The sequence below is a fragment of the Pogona vitticeps genome, chromosome 5, assembly GCF_051106095.1.
Source record: "Pogona vitticeps strain Pit_001003342236 chromosome 5, PviZW2.1, whole genome shotgun sequence".
Taxonomy (NCBI): domain Eukaryota; kingdom Metazoa; phylum Chordata; class Lepidosauria; order Squamata; family Agamidae; genus Pogona; species Pogona vitticeps.
The window spans coordinates 31,424,037-31,443,542 of NC_135787.1; the positions used below are offsets into that span (position 1 = coordinate 31,424,037).

Below are 19,506 nucleotides of genomic sequence, written 5' to 3' on the forward strand. Positions count from 1 at the left end.
ATGTAAAAATTGCCCTCGGACCCACAGCTAATATTATTTAAATTATGAGCTACAAGAAGAAGGCCACATGTTTTGCTACCTTTAAAAGTCAACGGGTTTAGTTCGTTGTTTGTCTCTCCGGCTTATAATCCACTTCCTTAGGCAGGTGGTCTAAAAATTTTGTAGGCCACTTGCTTATAGATACGGGGTGGATGCTTGGGACCTAAGAGAAGGGGTGATGAGTGGCCTCTCTGTACCCATCACAGGGATATCCAGTCCTGTTGCAGAGGTCCAGAGGAGGTGCCTTTGGCCTGTGCTCATCCAGTTAGGATGGATTCTTTTCGGGTTGAATGAGGACACAGACAGGCAGAGTCCTTCACAAACTATAAAAGTGGTCAGGTGTAGACTGATATTGGTGAATGCTGTTTTTTTTTTTTTTTAAATCACAGCTTAGCTTCCCGTTTCTGCTGCTTCTGCTTCGTGGGTTGTATTATGTTTATTTATTTGTTGCATGTATATTCCACATTCTTCCATTGTGATCTTTTCCTACCTGCTTTATTTTAACATCAACAGCAGGTGGGGGTCTCTTCTGCAGTCTGAGATAGTGACTAATCCAGGGTCATCCAGTGGCTTCGTGGCTCAGTGAGGACATAAACTCTGATTTTCCGTGTCCCAGTGCAATGCCATCACCGCACCAGCCCATTTTAATCTTTGGAGAATTGCCCAGCTGCATCCCTGTCTAGACGCAGGGGCACTCGTGACACTGATTCATGCCCTCTTAATCTCAAGAACAGACTACTGTAGTGCTCTCTATAAGGGGCTACCCTTGAAGCTGATACAGAGACTTCAACTGGTCCAGATTTTGGCAGCCACATTAATAACTGGGGTGAAGAAATTCCACCACATCTCCCTCACTTTGGCCACCCTTCATTGGCTACCGGTTCTTTTCCGCATCGACTTCAAGGTTATGATAATAACATTCAAAGCCTTCTCAGTGGTAGCCCCCCGCCTGTGGAACAACCTGCCTATTGAGATCTGCCTGGCAGCTTTGCTGGATGGGTTCAAATGAGCATTGAAGACTTGGCTCTTCCGCTAGGTTTTCCCTGAGCATTAAGATCTCAGCCTCCATTTTACCATCCTTTTTGCCATCCTCTTCATCACCCTTTTAACTACCTTCATTGCCATCTGTTTTAATTTATTCTGTTGGCTATGTATTATATTATTTTTACTGTGTTTTAATATTGCTGTTTATATTGTTGTTAGCCACACAGAGTGGCCTGGTTGCCAGATGGTGAGAGATATAAATCCAATAAATAGATAAATAAACAAATTTCTGTTCTGTGGTTCCCTCCTATGCTTCTTTCAAATACTACTTAGATGTTAGCTGATTGATTCCAACTTACAACACTTTTCCCAAGGTTTTCTAGATCCAAAATGGTTTACCGTTCCCTGGTTCTGGTGGTTCTCTGGGATGTGCGGCTTGCTCAAGGCTGCACAGACTGGTGCTTTTCCCAGGAGGCCCAATGGAGAATTGTGTTTTTAGTATTGATTTTATTTCCTGTTTTTAGTATAATATTTGTTTAATTTATAAAAAGAAACATTTGTATGCTTTTTTAAAAAAGCTTTTAAATATTGGCCTTTTATGACATAAACAGTCTTGGGCCCTTTTAAGGAGAAAGGTGGGGTAAAAATAAATAAATATGAAAGTATAGAACCCAAGAGTGGACAGCATCATGCTCAGGGCTTGAAAATTTTTGACTGTCTCACCAGTCAGCATGACCGGACTATAGCTTTGCAATTTATATTTAAACTTAAATTTTAATTTAAACTAGGCACTTTCTACATAACAATGCATACAAACCCAAAATAAATATACCCTCAGACTTGGGTTGTGTTTTACCTGTGTGCCTGTGGGGTCATGAAGCTTGTATTTTGAATGCCATTCTTTTGAATGTCTCCAGCAAAAATAAAACTGAAAGCAAAAGTGCCCGGCCTCTTAAGGAGCCAGGTCATTCAGTTGAAATTGGTAGCAGGGCATCTCCATATTCTCAAGCATGGGACTACTCTATATTCTCCTGCGGCGCTTTATATCTATGTGCTTCTCAAACTCTCTTCTTGTGAGAAGAGCGCTGTTTTTCCTTTTGCAATGGGAAGGGGAGGACTGCAGGATCAGAGAGAGAGAGAGAGAGAGAGAGAGAGGGACAGAGGGAGCTGTGGTTCCTCAAGCTGCATTTTTTCACTCGTCGCAGACGAATGGACCATTGGATTTTTCAAGCCCTGATCATGCTACATGAAGGATTGCTTTTCTACTTCCTTTCTGGGTGTTTCCTCTCCTCTGCATGATATATGAATATGGCACACTTCATTTTGTTGCTGACAGCAATTTATTTTTTCCTCAAAACAGCTCAGATTTTATTTATAACAAAACTTTCCCAAGGGACAAATTGGTGTATGTTTGAATAAAAATACACACTTCTCTTTAATTTTAGCAGATGAAAAAGTTCCACGGATGTACAGAAGATCGCTTGTGCAGCTGGCACTCAACAACATGAAACTGGCAAATATATGCATAGGACGTCCGGTGCTGCTTACCAGTAAAAATGGAAAACAAGAGGTGAGGATAATTCATTTTTTGGGAGAGGATGATGATGGAATCTAGTGCACAAATACGGGATCTTTTGTGCAGCTTCCATAAAAGGAACCAGGACTGGCGTAGTCCGCTGTCTAAATTTGCTCTGGATGTTTGTGTCATCCTTCAATAGACAGGATGGGAACATGTGGGTTGAGGAGCACTGTAGCAGTGAGGCAAGAAGAAAATAATTCAATATATGAACTGATTTCTGCTTGCACATTGCAGAATTCCATCTGTTGTATGCTCATTGAAACAGTGGCAGACAGTTTGGATGTGCACGTTTTCCCTTATGAAAAGTGTAGTAGTAATTTTTAGAGATAAGGTAAAGGTAAAGGTTCCCCTTGACAATTTTTGTCCAGTCATGTCTGACTCTAGGGCGCGGTGCTCATCCCCGTTTCCAAGCCATAGAGCCAGCGTTTTGTCCGAAGACAATCTTCCGTGGTCACATGGCCAGTGCGACTTAGACACGGAATGCTGTTACCTTCCCACCGAGGTGGTCCCTATTTATCTACTTGCATTTACATGCTTTCGAACCACTAGGTTGGCGGGAGCTGGGACAAGCAACGGGCGCTCACTCCGTCACGTGGATTCGATATTACAACTGCTTGGTCTTCTGACCCTGCAGCACAGGCTTCTGCGGTTTAGCCCGCAGCACCACCACGTCCCATTTTTAGAGATAGATAACCCAAAACACATGATTTACATAAAGAGAGAAGATTCTAACGTGTGAGTGGCAGCCCTTTTAAACAAGTAACCTGATCAAAACTCATGTTAGGTGACCACTCTTAGAAAAAGCTCTATATGTTGTACTCTGTATTCCATGTAAAAACTTGTAGCTATCTGAAAAACTTTAAATTGCATTATTTTTGTTTTAGCATGTTGAACTTTCTGAAACGTGTATGGTTTCTGCACAAAAATCAGGGCTGAAACAGCAATTGGGAGCCTTTGAATAATGTAGATGTTTAAATTTATTTGATTGTTGTTGCTATAGTGTGCGCATGAGTTGCTTTTGATTTACAGTGACCCTAATAGGGTTTTCCAGGTGAGTAAGATATTTAAGGAGTTATTTTACTGTTGGCATCTACCCACTGAGTTTACATGGCTGAGTGGGGGTTTGAACCCATCTGTGGAATCTCAGTTGGTCACTCTGACCCCTTTGCTACGTTGACTCTCCTAGTTCTGCAGCAGAAAACATGCAGTGCCACATTCTCTTAGCAGGATCGGACTGTATCTAAATGTGAATAGATGATCGTATGTGACCGCTGTCTGCAATGGGTTACACAACAAAAGATGAGTTTCTCAAGAACTGTTAATTGTTGGTTTTATGTTTTGCTTTACATTTTTGCTAGGTTTGTACTGCATGGCCAGTTGCAGGATTTCCTGGAGGAAGAATTGGCTTGAGTAAAATTACACAGAAAAACTTGAAGGTGGCATCTGGCGATGCAGTCACTGTCCAGCCTGTGACTGGTGCAATGTTGCAGGCAGAGGAAATAGAAGTGAAGCGGAGGTATGTCAATATAAATGGATGTGGTGCTATTGCTCAGTGGTCAAGATTCAGAAGAGGGCTACAACTTATGATCTGAAAATTCCATAGCACACTGAAAGATAATCTTTAAAGATCTCAGTTTCCTGTATTACAGAAATTATGGTACAGTATTGGACATGTAAAAGAAAACATTAAATTTCTTATTCTCATAGATGTAGGTTGTCTCAGCTTTCTAATGATAAATGTTCATACCTTATGAGAGGCTTTGCCCCCTGGCATGAGTAAGATGTGGATCATGATTTTTTTTACAAGTTTCTGTAATTTGCTCAAATTGTCTATAGGCAAAACTAATGCTCTTTACTTTTGAGAAGCAAAGTACATGGACATGTACACAAATGCCAAACAGAGAATAACCAGCTGATTGTTTTTTAAATAAAGATGAAAACAAATGCTTCAATTATTTTAACAAATTAATTAATTAATCAAAATATTTTACCCCACCTTTCTCCTGAAAAAAGGACCCAAGGTGGCTTACATCATTAAAAGACAATCTTTAAAGCTAAGAAGAGTAAGTATACAAATGCTAAAAAGGATCAAACAAATAACACACTACAGTGGTGCCCCGCATGACAACGATAATTCGTTCCCCTGAAATCACTGTACAGCAAAATTACCATCATGCGAAAACAGTTTCCCCATTGGAATGCATTGAAAACCGGTTAATGCGTTCCAGTGGGGAAAATACCTCGTCATCCAGCAAAGATCCTCCATAGGGCAGCCATTTTGCTAGCGCCAATCAGCTGCTTTTAATTGCTGTCTTCCAAAGCATGGGTCCAGAAAACAGCAGGAAGCCATTTTGCGAATCTGATGATCAGCTGTAAAGATCGTTGTCTTGCGAATAAACGGTCCGCGAAGCACGGACCAAATCATTGTGAAGCAGAATTCCCGCATTGAAATACCTGTTTTGCAAATTGCTATAGCGATTGCAAAAAGTCATCGTCCTGCGGTTTCGTCATTTAGCGGGGTCGTCAACATGGGGGGCACCACTGTATATGTTAACAACACACTAAAAATAACGCACTAAAATAGGCAAAACAAAAGCAATAGGAAAAATATATTCAAAGCGGTTGTTGTTGTTGGTTAGTCGTGTCCAACTCTTTGTGACCCCATGGACCAGAGAATGCCAGGCCCACCTGTCTTCCACTGCCTCCTGGAGTTGTTTCAAATTCATGTTGGTCGCTTTGATGACACTGTCCAACCATCTCATCCTCTGTTGTCCCCTTCTCCTTTTGCCTTCATGCTTTCCGAACACCAGGGTCTTTTCCAGGGAGTCTTCTCTTCTCATGAGATGGCCAAAGTATTGGAGCCTCATCTTCAGGATCTGTCCTTCCAGTGAGCACTCAGGGTTGATTTCCTTTAGAATGGATAGGTTTGTTCTCCTTACAGTCCAGGGGACTCTCAAGAGCCTCCTCCAGCGCTACAATTCAGAAGCATCAATTCTTTGTCAGCTTTCTTTATGGTCCAGCTCTCACTTCCATACATCACTACAGGAAAAACCATAGCTTTGACTATGTGGACTTTTGTTGACAAGGTGATGTTTTTGCTTTTTAAGATGACTTCAAGGTTTGTCATCACTTTCCTCCCAAGAAGCAGGAGTCTTTTAATTTTGTGACTGCTGTCCCCATCTGCAGTGATCGTGGAGCCCAAGAAGGTAAAATCTCTCACTGCCTCCATATCTTCCCCTTCTGTTTGCCAGGAGGTGATAGGACCAGTGGCCATGATCTTGTGGGTTTTTTTTTGGTGTTGAGCTTCAGACCGTTTTTTGCACTCTTCTCTTTCACCCACATTAAGAAGTTCTTTAATTCCTCCTCACTTTCTGCCATCAGAGTGATATCATCTGCATATCCGAGGTTGTTGATATTTCTTCTGGCAATCTTAATTCTGGCTTGGGATTCCTCCAGTCTGGCCTTTCGCATGATGTATTCTGCACATAAGTTAAATAAGCCGGGGGACAATATACAGCCTTGTCGTACTCCTTTCCCAATTTGGACCAGTCACTTGTTCCTTATCTAGTTCTAACTGTTGCTTCCTGTCCCACATATGGGTTTCTCAGGAGATAGATTCAAAGCAGCAAGACACAGTAATCCATTTAAAAATCCTAGTCAGGCAACCAGTTACTCAGGGAAAGCTTACCTGAAGAGAAAGGTCTTTGCTTACTTGTGGAAGGAGGGCAAAAATGGGGCCAGCCTTAATAGCCATAATGATTTTTACACAATTTGCATTATTTCCCGTAAGCACAGATTTGCAGAATTTGCACAAAATATTCTTGTTCTTTTGTTGACCACTACACAGAATAGCTTGTCTTCTTGAAAGGCAAGAAGAATTATCCTTAGGTATGAGGATGATAGAAGCAAGGATTTACATCCCTAGTATACATATGATCTTTAAGTTTGTGATACAAATGGAGGCACCACATGAACAATGTTTCTTGAGTATAAATGGACCATGGCTTGTTTTGCTCTTACAAGCTGCTTTAATACATATTTTTTCTTATGAATTTAGAAGAGCCTATTAGTTGGAATTCCATTTGCATAACTTGTGTAACAAAAGGAATTTCCCAGTGCGTGTGGGGGATTGAGAGAGAGAGAGAAAGAGAGAGAGAGAGACCCTGTTTCTAAAATTTCCCAGACAGTGAGCTGGCTGATAGATTCTCAGTGGCATGTTATTACTGAGATAAAAATAAGATTTTGTTGCTGACATAAAATCATTTAAAGTTTACTTATGTGAAGAATATCATTCCATGGTGTAATGTTTTCTTACATTTGTACAGAGCTAAAGATGATTGTCTTAATGGTGATGAGCTGTCTGCCAATGTCCTGAGAAGTCTAGGTATGACGTTCTTGCTTTTGTTATCCTGTGCACTACAACCAAAAAGTTGTACACTGGTGCCTTGCATGACGGGCACTTCGTTTAACGATGAATCCGCATTACGATGAGGTTTTTGGAATCGCAAAAGCGATCACAAAACAACATTTTGAATGGGGAAATTTTGCTGTGCGACGATCGGTTCCCTGTTTCAGGAACCAGTTTTTGTTTTCTGACGATCAAAACAGCTGATCGTCGGGTTTTCAAAATGGACACTGGGTGCTCAAAATGGCTCCCTGCTGTGTTTAGGAGCTATTTTTCGCTGTACAGGCGCTCGAAAATGGCCGCCCCTATGGAGGATCTTCGCTGGACGGTGAGTTCTTAGCCGATTGGAACACATTAACCAGGTTTTAATGCATTTCAATGGCTTTTTTATTTTCGCTTTACAATGTTTTCGTTCTACAGCGATTTCGCTGGAACGAATTAACGTCGTAATGCGAGGCACCACTGTAATTCCTTTAAAAATAACAAAAACCTGAGTTAAACAGTACTCTGCTTCTTTATGTTTTGGGCTTTCTTATTTCTCACCTAACACATGACACATTTCATATGCAAAGATGGGATTTCAAGGATGGCATAAATCAGGAGACTTGAAAGTTCATGAATAAACAATTCAGTGTCCTATATTTCTAGTTCTTTTATATTTGAAGTACTGAAAATGGTACTGAAAATAGAAGTCAAAACTTTATAGAAGGATGGTTTTGCAAACTATGCAGCTTTTCAAGATCTGCTTTACAGAAGAATAACTCAGCCTCAAGAATAAGCCTGGAAGTGGCTCACTGTTAAAACAACACAATAATATGACTCTTGCTAATGAAGAATAACATTATGTGTTAATATAGCTTTCCACAGTCAGGTGCCCCCCCCTCCATGTATTAGATTGCAACTCCTTGAATCTGCTAGCAGCAGAGCTGGGCTGCAAATGTTGGGCTTTGCAGTCAAATACACCTGGAAGGCACCCCGTTGGGAAGACTGCATTAGGGAATATTTGAAAAAATTAAATTGAAAACTTGAAAATGCTTTGGATTTTTAAAAATCTGCTTCTTTATATTTTTATATAGATGGGAAAGTTGTTTTACCAGGCAACACCTTGGAAATCACTTTCTATGGCCGATCTTGTGACCTGATGGTTACAGTGGTGAAAGGAACAGATGGTAGGACTCTGAAAATGCAGAATGACTCCCTTTTAAGGCGAACAGGAGAAGTGTCACTGGACTATACTGATACCAGCAGTTTTGACTTGTCTATGCAACTTGGCAAACTCCTTATTGAAGACAATCAAGGAGGAATATCTACAAGCACTCCATATAAGCAGATGGATCATAGCATATCAATTAATACTTCCGGCGATACTGTGGAGTGTGGTGAACTGAGTTCTGATCCAACTGAGGTACCTTTATCTGAGGAAGGAGTTGTAACCTCTGTTCCTCACTGTGAATTAACGGGAGTGGAAAGTTGTGACAGATGCTTTGCAGATGACAGATTGCAGCAAGCCAATAAAACAGGAATGGCACTGAACTCTGACACATTTTACTTCATATCCTCAAGAACTAAAATCAGTTTCACTGAAGCTCGAAGAAAGGCAACAGAAGAGTCCAGTCCTGAACCAAAGGTTACTTATGATTCAATAGGTGGACTGAGTAGCCAGCTAAAAAGCATAAGAGAAATGATTGAACTCCCTCTGAAACAACCTGACTTGTTTAGACGTTACGGTAGGATATCAGTTTTAGTGGCTTTCTTGCTATAAATTACTTTAATTCATTTACTAAGTTTGTTCTTTCAGGCAATATAAAGTGCAGTTCATATGTATGTGCTTTTTATCCCCGTGAAGGATCATTAAGTCCTCAATGTGAATGTGTCTACATTCCACAGTGACAGCAATTTAATGCTTCAAGTGCCATTGCTTCCATTTCTAGAATCCTGAGGTTTTTAATCTTCTATGCTGGCTAAGTCTAGTTCATGCTTTGGAGTACAACAAATACATTTTCATACGGCCCCAAAATATAATCCTAGGAATTGGCAGGTAAAGTGAGAGCGAACTGATTTTTTTCCTTCTCCTTTGCTATCCATGGGCCGAGTTCATATTGAGCAATGTTTGAGGATTTGGAGAAACACTGGGTTAGCATGAACAAGCTGCATATTAATACACGCAGCCATTTGCTCGCACTTAGTTATCCCAGTAGTGTGACTGATTAAACAAATTATAAATGTTGTCTTTGGTGTATTGTCTGAAATAGAAACCTTGTTTCTTGTTCTCTTTACAACTGAGACTATATCTTGGTTAGCAATCTTGGCTGGTAATGAGAGTGAAAGGCCGACTTCTTGATATAGGACATCACGTTGAACAAACAATTTTTTTAAATGTTTGTTTGTTTTACCCATTACTCTAGTGCAAGGGTCCTCAACCCCCGGTCTGCAGACCAGTCACGATGCGGAGACAAATCTCCTCTCCCCCCCCCCCGCATGTGCAGATGCACACACAGCCCTTTCCATGAACGGAGCGCCCCTCCCACGCACACACAGCCCCTCCCGCACATGCATGGACGCTAAACTGGTCTGTGGAAGTGAAAAGTTTGGGGACCACTGCTTTAGTGGAAAGAACCTAGGATGAATGAAGGGGCTGCATTCATGAACACACTGTTCACAGCAAGGCAGGATTCTCTGGAATCTTAGTTTATGCTGTGTTCACACAGCATGCAAGATAATGAATCTGTTCTCACTTAAGAATGTGTGTTCAGGTAAGAGAAGACTCACTGAGTTCACCAGGAATATTCTCAGACAACTGTGATTGTGAATTAAGTCCCTCTGTGTTCAGTGAGATATGCTCCCTAGTTTCTGTGTTTACAATTACAGTCTTGGATCTTCAAACCTGGGTATGGTAAGTGCTCAAGTGCCATGTTGTTTGTCATTACCATAAATGATGAGAGAAAATTATATGCCCCTTCTTAAAACCGAATTGTGTTAATTAAAATCCAGACAGTATTGTTTATTTAAAACTGCTTTAAATAAGTTCATTTCTACAGCACAAGTGTACAACAGTTTTTTAGATGGCTGTTAAGGGAAGAATTTGTACTGGAGACACAATCCTTAGAAATAGGACTGGTCGATGATTCCTCCGAGGTCTGAGAGAAACATTACAGATTGTGCATCTGAAATTATTAGAGTCATCTGAATTGTCAATACAGCATGGTATCCTGATGATCCTGATTAGCGATGGGGGTATTTGTATACAAATGCCCCGCACAGCTGGATGTAACGAGGGCCCGGCAGCCTTGCAGGGAGACTCGTCTACTTTCCTGCCAGGAGTCGCTAGCCAACCGAGAGCTCCAGAGCGATTCAAAGGGAGAGCAGAGCCGGCAGCAGCGGATGTGTGAGTGGACAAGTCGGGCCCCAGGAGGCTGGACCCTCGTTACGTTCAGCTCTCTCTAATCCTGACCATGCATTTTAAAAGCTGTAATTTTTTTAGTACAAAAAATGGTTGCCAGCAGAAATTCTTGCTTTTTTACACTCCAATTTATCTTCTGAAGGAATTCCACCTCCGAGAGGAGTGCTGCTCTATGGCCCTCCAGGTACTGGGAAGACACTGATAGCCAAAGCAGTTTCAAATGAAGTTGGGGCTCATGTCTGCACAATTAATGGTCCAGAAATAGTAAGCAAGTACGTCTGATGAATTTATACAAGTCTGCTTAGTATTTTTGACTCTTGCCTGAAAATAGGTCACTCTTAACATTTGTAAATAGAGGTGAAGGGATGATTAATGATCTGTTTATACGAGAAAGTTTACATAATCATTAAGCAATTAAAGATGTGTGCCTGTATGGAGTATTGCATGGATAAGATGCCAGCTGCCTTGTAAACAGCCAGAAATTTTGTTGCTAAATGCTTTTCTTGTTTCGTTGCAGGTTTTATGGAGAGACTGAAGCCAGGTTACGACAAATATTTGCTGAAGCCTCTTTACGGTGTGCTTGGGCTCATTTCCTTTTTTCATTTCATATAGTTTAATTAGCTAAGTAGTCCCAACTCTCTGCCCTTATAGGAACATAAGATTCTCAGTTGAGATCCCTGTGATGGCTTCTGTATTCCTTAGCAGAGAATGACACAAGCTATGAATGATGTGGAGAGATAGACAGAGGAAGAATCTGTTGCTTGTTCTTACAGTACGTGAAGTATCCCCAGGAAATAGTCAAACAGTAGTTTAAGGACACATTACAGGAGGTAGATCTATAAATAAGATACCTTAGAGCTCAGAAAAAAATTACTTTTGTGGTCTATAACTTCTAGAATAACTCAGCCAGGATGATCCTTGCACTCTGCAAAAGTAACCTTTCCGTGTTCTGGATAGATCTCAAATATCGCGAATCTTCAGGTGTTGGTGAACTGTTAGCTCCCATCGTGCTTATTCATTGGCCAGACTAGCTGAGGCTAGTGAGAACTGGATTTCAAAAATGTTTGGAAACAGACAAATGCATCAGCTCTAGATTATACTCATTTATGGAGGCTAGCTCTGTCAGAGATGATTAATAACTGTTGGTTAAGTAATTTGAAGGCAGCATACCTCTTCAATACCAATTGCCCGGGGTCAAACAGGAAAGATTTGTTTTTTTTTTCCTTCACACCCTCTTTGTGGTTTCTACAAGAAGTCTGGCTAACCACGATTGCAAACTATTGGCCTGGTCCAACATTACTTTGATCATAAATCAAGAGTTTTCATTTGCAGCGTGAATTTTCATAGACTTGTGCATTTTTTATCACAGTTGGAATGCGTGGACATCTCTATATTTATATGGTTTGTGTAGCAGTTGTGTGTACGTAATTTTTTATTCATAGTCTGCAGATCAATGGGACATACATCCTTGTGAATTATGTTGAAAATGACAGGCCAATGAAAGCTGGCATAACACAGTGGTAAAGCAGCTAACTGTAAATCAGGAAATGATTGGTTTTGAATTTTACCTCTGTCACGGTAGCCTTAGCCAAGCCTGTCTTTCTTGGCCTCAGTCCAACCATTTGCAGCAGGGAGGACATCACTGGCCCAAATCCTCTTCATGTAACTGCAAGATCTCATTAACTTTATTTTAAATGAATTAAATGTGTTCCTCCTCCTTTTGAACATATTACTTGATTTATATTTTGTATCTGTTAGGAAATCTTGCATTTTAGATGCATAAATTAAGTACTTTCACCTGTTACTGGAAGTCATCCTCCCTCAACTGCTCCATGCCTTCTGTGGTTCAGCTCTGTGCTGGCCTGCCAGACCCTCTCAAGTAAATTTCATGTCCAGCATTTCAGTCTCTGTGTGTAAAAACATGTATTGTTCATGTCTTGGACATCTGAGATCACTGTGTAGGTATGCAAGTGCATGTTCTAAAGCAGCTTCTCCTCCTCTTCTTCTTTTTAAGACGACCATCCATTATATTTATTGATGAAATTGATGCACTCTTTCCAAAGAGAGAAGGGGTGCAGAATGAAATTGAGAAAAGAATTGTAGCTTCCTTACTAACACTGATGGATGGTATTGGATCGGTAAGTAAAGTACATTCGTGGATTTACTAGTTCTTGGAGGGTGAACCTAAATTTATTTATTTTTGTCTTCACAAATGTTTCTACAAGAAGCCTGACTAACCACCATCACAACTATTGGTCTGGTCCAACATTTCTCTGATCATAAATCAAGAGTTTTCATTTGCAGAATGAACTTTCATAGGCTTGTGATTTGTACAAAATGCCCCTATCTGTGGTTTCTTCTTCGTGGTCTCTGTGAATGCACACGAATGGGTTTAATTTGCACCTGTGCCAGGACCTCTCGGAACTTTCTAGAGTTTAAAAACATGATTAGTGGGATGTTCCTCCATGGAGCACATGCTCTGTCCACTTGAAGTCCCTTCAGTTCCTTTTAGCCGCCGCTTAGGTCAGACCTATCACGACAACTAGAGCAACTTTTGATTGCGATCGCTATTTCTCTTTGTGCCTTCTTAGGTTTCTTCATCCTATTTGTTTGACATTTCCTATGAGTTCTCTTCTGTTTTACACTCCCTGTGGTTTCTTTTTACTTCCATTCCCCCCCTTCTTTTTCCCCCTTCCCTATCTTCTTGTGCCCTTTTTTATGCCCCCCCAGTCCATTGAAGTGGTGTGTGTTTTGCACGAATAAGATCCTGCTTTCAAACGGCCACGACTGCTGCCTTTTTTGCCTGGGGGAGCAACATCAAACCCATTCCTGCCTGGAGTGTAAAAAACTCACCAAACTTGCCCTCAAGCTCTGTCTCCAACATCTCTGCTCTTTTCTCAGGGAGAAATCCCTTAAACCACCCACCGCTTTGATGGAGCCTACCTCGACTCCTGTCCTTAGACAGGAATTGCCTCGGTCTGTGTCGAGCCCGACCACTCTAGCTCCTAAACCAAAAGAGCAGTCTAAATCCTCTTTGAGGTCGAAGTTTGCATCGGCATCCAAGTCTTCCTCAACATGGGCTCAGGCCTTAAGAAGGACAAGGTGTTTCGAAAAACGCTAAGAAATCATCCAAGCCTGTTCCACTTATTCAACCTCTACTACACCTTCCTTCACCGATTCTGAAAGAGACCTCCAGAGAGGTTCCCGACTCTTTGTCGGAGGCGGAAGATCCACTCCTGGTACCTCCAGGCCAGGCTCCAGTTTCTGCGGTGAGCCTTTCGCCTACTCTTGGCCCTTCGGTGGCTGATGTTCTCTCCAGCCCCACCTCGGCCCATTCTAGCCCAGCATCTTCAGCGTGGGCAACGACGGTTCAGCTTTCCAACTTCTCCACACTGGTCTCGCAAACGTGTCGAAGAGACGTCATATTTCACCAGACTTCCAAGATCCTCTACCTCAGCCGTTCTACTACTACCAGGAGCCTCTCGATATCATCTCCCGTCAGATTATCGAGATCCTTATTATGGTGAATATGACCGGTACCAGCATTGCAGAGCTGATGTCGACCTGCATGCCACATCATCCTAAGAGATGATCCAAAGAGAGTTCAGTATGCATTTGCTTACCCACCCGAGCCTTCTCTGTCTCTGTCACCATCACCACCCTGACATCGACACTTGTCTCACAATTCCAAGCCTCAATCCATATTGACAGTTCCACTGCATTCCAAGTCAGCTCTCAAATGCACCTCCTCGCGTTCAGCCAAGCAACCTATCTCCAAACGCTTCCACACATCTTCTATACCAGCTTCTACTTCTCTCTCCCAAGTACATGCTTCATCTCCTCAGGTCACTATCACCTACAAGGGACCTCCCCCCTCTTCAGCCTGACACCAACAGAGGGTTGTTGGCACTTCCAGTTACTACAACCCAGAACTCCACATCCAGATCTCTCGACATCGGTTATCCACTTCCGAGATTCATCTCTCAGGAGTTGCTCTCTAACCTGCCCACTCCTGATTCCGATGTGGCAGATAACCACCAGCCTTCACCTTCTGAAGACTACGTCCTACTCTCAACTAGTGCTTCGCATGGTGAAATCCCTCGAGGTCGAACAACCTCCGCCTCCAAAACAAGATCTCGTGTTCGATGACATCAACCAAGATAAAACCCCACCGCTCAGCCTAGCCTTCGTACCCGCTATGCTTGACTTGGTAAAAGAGTCTTGGGATAAGCCACCATCCTTCCTTCAAATATCCAGATGAGTAGAGAACCATTATAAAACTCATGGTTCAGATATCCTTTCTTACAAAGCATTCCGCAACCAGTTCAATCATTGTGGAATCGAATCAATCCCAAGCTCATAATAAAGCATCTGTAGCCCCAACAAATAGAGAAGGCACAAAGCTAAACATTCTGGGATGTCGTCTGTACTCGTTAACATCTTTCATCATACAAGTAGCTAATTACCAGGCTGCTATGGGTGCCTACTATAGGCAGCTCTGGAACAAGGTCCTCCCAATATTACAGGCTGCTCCAGAGGACTCCAGGGCTGGAGCTCTTAACATCCATCTAGAAGCCTCCACCCTGGCTAAACAACAACGAAAAGCTGCTCGCCATACTGCAGACGCTGCCTCCAAGGCTATGGCTGTCGCGGTTTCACTTAGGCAACATGCCTGGCTTCATTTGGCCAGCATCTCCCATAGCAGCTCTCATAGCTGATGCCCCATATCTCCAGTTTCATCCTGACAAGGTTACCCTATATCTAGACATTTATTTCCTACCTAAGGTTGTGTCAGAATTCCACTTCAACCAGCCTCTTGTCCTCCCTTTCCTCTTTCCATCTCCAACATAAGACCTAGAGCACATGCTCCATATTCTAGATGTCAGATGTTCCCTTGCTTTCTATGATGACAGGACTAAATCTTTCAGAAATCTCGTCTATTCATCTGTTATCATGGTCCTCACAAAGGTTCTCTGGCTTCCTCCCAAACTTTATCTCGGCAGATAGTTCAGGCAATTACCTTGTCCTATGAACTGGGGGGGGGGGGAACTGCTACCAGATACTGTTAAGGCCCACTCCACCAGGGCTGTCTACCTCTACCATCTTTTTCTGTGGCATAGATGTCTCCAACATTTGTTGAGCAGCTACCTGGTCTACCCCCTCAACATTTGTGACTCACTGTTGGCTGGATGTCAGAGCAAAGAATGAAGCTGGCTTCAGCAGAGCTGTTCTTACCCCCTTTTTGACATGACGTCCCACCAACCGGTAATTGAGCTTGCTAGTCACTCATTTGTGTGCATTCACAGAGACCACAAAGAAGAAAGAGAGGTTACTTACCTGTAACCATCGTTCTTCGGTGTGGTCCTCTGTGAATCCATACATCCTGCCTGTCCTCCCCTCTATCCATCATGTTGTCGTCTCTGCAGTGTCTACTTTTCCAACAGTGGTGGACTTTTTAGGGACTGAGGGGACTTCAAGCGGGTGGAGCATGTGCTCCACGGGGGAACGTCCCACTAATCACATGTTTTTAAGCACTAAAAAGTTCCAAGAGGTCCTGTGCAGGCACAGATTAAACCCATTCATGTGGATTCACAGAGGACCACTCGAAGAATCATGGTTACAGGTAAGTAACCTCTCTGTTTCGTGCAAATGTGATAGCAGAGTTCTACTGGAATGGAGCTGGGAATTTTTGATGCTACAAAAATTAAGTCCTGTTCTTTCTATTGAGATTGGGCTCTTAAAACTTCCTTAATTCATCAGGCTGTCATCTGTAATGTCATAAGATGGTGGTGCTCAGTAAGTACAGTAAATGTTATTTGATTTAGTCTCTCTGTATATTGGAAGTACAGTGGTGCCTCGCTTAACAACTGCCTCGCTTAACGCTGTACGATTAGGCTTTTGCAAACGCAAAACAATGGTTTAAATGTTTTTTTTTCCGTTTAACAATGGTCGGTTCCCTGCTTCGGGAACGGATTTTTCGCTTTATGACGATCAGCAAACAGCTGATTGTCGGGTTTCAAAATGGCCACCGGCTGATGAAAATGGCTCCCCGCTGTGTTCTAGGACGGATTCCTTGCTTTACAGGCACCGAAAATGGCTGCCATATGGAGGATCTTCGCTGGACGAGCAGGTATTCAGCTCATTGGAACGCACTGAATGGTTTTCAGTGCATTTCAGTGGGTTTTTTTATTTTGTTTGATGATGTTTTCGCTCTATAGCGATTTCGCTGGAATGAGTTAACATCGTCAAGCGAGGCACCACTGTATAGGAAAAATGATATTCCAGAGTACCATCTTGTTCTGTCGCTGTGACTGTGCACTTCATAAGTATCTTAGTTATTTTATAGAACTGTCCTGTAAAGTGCCACAGAATTCTTTATATCCTTATTGAGAAGTAAGCCCTGCTGTGTTCAATTGGTCTTGCTCCCAGAAAAGTGCACCCTTTGCAATATTCATCCAGTGAGGTTCATGGTGAAACCCATGGGTTGGGGGTCTCCCATTTCCATGTGCAGTGCCCTTTCTCACCCCAGGTTTACTTCATTGTTCCTGAAACTGTAAAGCTCTCTTTTGTTGGTGTTTTAGGAAGATAACCAAGGGCAGCTCCTTGTACTTGGAGCCACAAATTGTCTCCACACACTCGATCCAGCCCTGCGAAGACCTGGGCGCTTTGATAAGGAGATAGAAATTGGGGTTCCCAATGCTCAGAACCGGCGGGATATCCTCAGTAAGCTTCTTAACAAGGTTCCTCATTCGCTGACGACGAAAGAGTTGACTCAGTTGGCTGACAAAACCCACGGATATGTTGGAGCAGATCTAGCCGCATTGTGCAAAGAAGCAGGTAAGGGAAGCACCCTTTACAAAGGGAATCCAAGACAGCTGGCATACTCTTTAAGTGGGTTTAGGTATTATGGGGCATTCAGAATGATGTAATAGTAGCTTATATCATGCCAGAATGAATCCTTATGATCTTATTTCCAAATCTTAAGCAATGAATCTTGTTTTTTAGAAATAACCATAGTTTGTCTGAAAACAAATCATTAATCAGGATTTGTGTATGGAAAGAGTGATAGTTGTAAGTCACGGAAACTAAATATCTCTCAAGCTGTTTTGGTTGAACCTATTCTATTGCAGCATAAAATAAAAAATATATATTAAAGACAGTATTGTAGTAATGACTGGCAGCTGTTGTTCAAAGGCACATTATAACATGCTTGTTTCAATACTGGAAAAAGATAATCTGTACATGGGTTTTGGTGACATGGAAGTACGTTTAAATGTAATTACTTGAAATGCAAAAAAAGAGAGCAAATACTATGTAAGCAATGTGATGGCTTACATAATTCTAATTCAGGTATGTTTCTTTTATGTGAATTGTGTTAAACACGTTATTTTCTATTTGGTGTATTGCCTAAAATGCAGCTAAGTTTTCTACAAGTTCAGAGGCAATTGCACAGTGATTTCCCCTCCCACAACATCTGCACAACATCTTGTGTGCCTCATCACACAACTGTTACATGATCAGGCTGCCAACTGCAGGGTGGAGGAGGGGAGGCAAACATTTGTCTACAGTTGTACAAATGAACAGGATTTTCCCCTTTGTTAGAATTAAATCTTCACATTAAAAACAGCAGGGATTAATGTAAGCAGCTGGAGATGAAAAATAGATATCTATTTTCGACCATACTCTACTGACTGAAAAATATATAAGCTTTGGATAGAGAATGATTTTTCTCTTGTAATAGTTAAGCATCAGTAATTATACTGGGGTGACATCTAGTGGTGGAAGGTGAGTTTTACCTTCTGTGACCTAAAAACATCTGCCACATGTAAAATAACACTCTGAGTATAGAATCTCTCTGAGTATAGATGGCATCTTTAGATTTAAGAATTTGCAGGGAGGCAGAAAAACACATTTATTCTACACTCTGTGCATTCTTGCTCTGAAACTCTAGCCAGTTCAGTTGGCTTATTCTGCTATTGTAAAATACTAACTTTAATGCTAACATAATAAAAACTATAGAAGATGAGGCCTCTTGAGTTCTTACTGTGAAATGTTTTCTTCTAGTATGTATAGCAAAAACTAAACTAGAAGAGTTGCACCTTAAAGACCAACATTTATTTCAGTGCAAGCTTTCATGAGTTACACAAAATTCTTCTATAGCAGTTGTGTGTCAGAGTTTAAATTGCACAGAGATGAAGTGTTAACCTTTCAGGTTAGGAATAGCCCAGCTTTTTTAAAAAACTGTGGAGACTTCTAGGTTAGCTCTTCAATGCTTTGCACTTGAAGTTTGTATTTTGAACTGTTTTCAAGACAGCATTAGGGTTGAGCATGCCAGACTGATTTTTCTCCCATTAAAAGACAGGTTTTTTTTTACTGAGAAATGTTGTCCTTTCCTACTACTGTCTTCCCTACACCCTTGTCCCTTACACCATCCTATTCCCCATGAATCTTGTTCAGTTTTTCTTTCCTGTGGAAATTTTGCTCTGATGCTTGGCTTACCATTATCTGTCTTCTTCAAAGCATCAGTCGTAGGGTGTCTTGAACAATCTGTTTTGCAAAAATTGTATAAGCTCCTTACCTAAAACGTGTGTTAGCTTCTCAACTTGGGTCTTTTAAAGGCAAGAGATATTAATAAAAATGTTCAAGTGGAAGGTGGAGGAATGCTACAAGCTTTGAATTGGTATCATAGCTCTCTGTTGTTTCCTTTTCTGACTGGAATTGATCTAATTTTGGGTTTTTTTTGCCATAATGCAGAGTATTTATTTTTTAATTTTACTACTGAATGTCTGTCACTACTGAATGATAGTATGTTTGTATTCTTTTACAGTCATGTTGCTGTCCTGATTATCTGTCCAGAAAGCATTTTATTTCACTAAATGTTTATGGTAATAGAGGGACTACCAATGGATTTTTTTTAAAAAACAGCATAATGTGACATGTTATTAGGTAGTGAGGATGTGAATGAATAAACAGTGTTGAGTGTTCTGCAGTGCTTAGCAACATAGGATTCCAAATATAGTATTTCATTATAAACTTGTCCTTCTAAGGCTGCCTATAGGTTTTGAAGAGAAATGGATGATAAATATAACTTTCTCTTCC

The 19,506-nt window shown here is 41.5% G+C and overlaps 1 protein-coding gene and 1 long non-coding RNA gene across 4 annotated transcripts in view; one reads left to right on the forward strand and one right to left on the reverse strand.

Moving 5' to 3' along the window:
• The window catches only part of LOC144583228 (uncharacterized), a 198,872-nt gene that overhangs the window by 136,625 nt on the left and 42,741 nt on the right, over positions 1-19,506 (reverse strand). The gene's annotated exons all lie outside the window — the stretch shown is intronic.
• The window catches only part of AFG2A (AAA ATPase AFG2A), a 208,645-nt gene that overhangs the window by 1,655 nt on the left and 187,484 nt on the right, over positions 1-19,506 (forward strand). For 2 of the 3 annotated variants that reach the window (XM_073001670.2, XM_073001672.2), the window contains exons 2-9: positions 2,469-2,593; positions 3,961-4,118; positions 6,928-6,986; positions 8,084-8,734; positions 10,550-10,679; positions 10,925-10,981; positions 12,422-12,545; positions 16,989-17,244. In XM_073001670.2, the coding sequence (XP_072857771.2) occupies positions 2,469-2,593; positions 3,961-4,118; positions 6,928-6,986; positions 8,084-8,734; positions 10,550-10,679; positions 10,925-10,981; positions 12,422-12,545; positions 16,989-17,244 (1,560 nt within the window). The remainder of the gene's footprint in view (positions 1-2,468; positions 2,594-3,960; positions 4,119-6,927; positions 6,987-8,083; positions 8,735-10,549; positions 10,680-10,924; positions 10,982-12,421; positions 12,546-16,988; positions 17,245-19,506) is intronic. The other variant, XM_073001671.2, reaches the window with a different exon arrangement.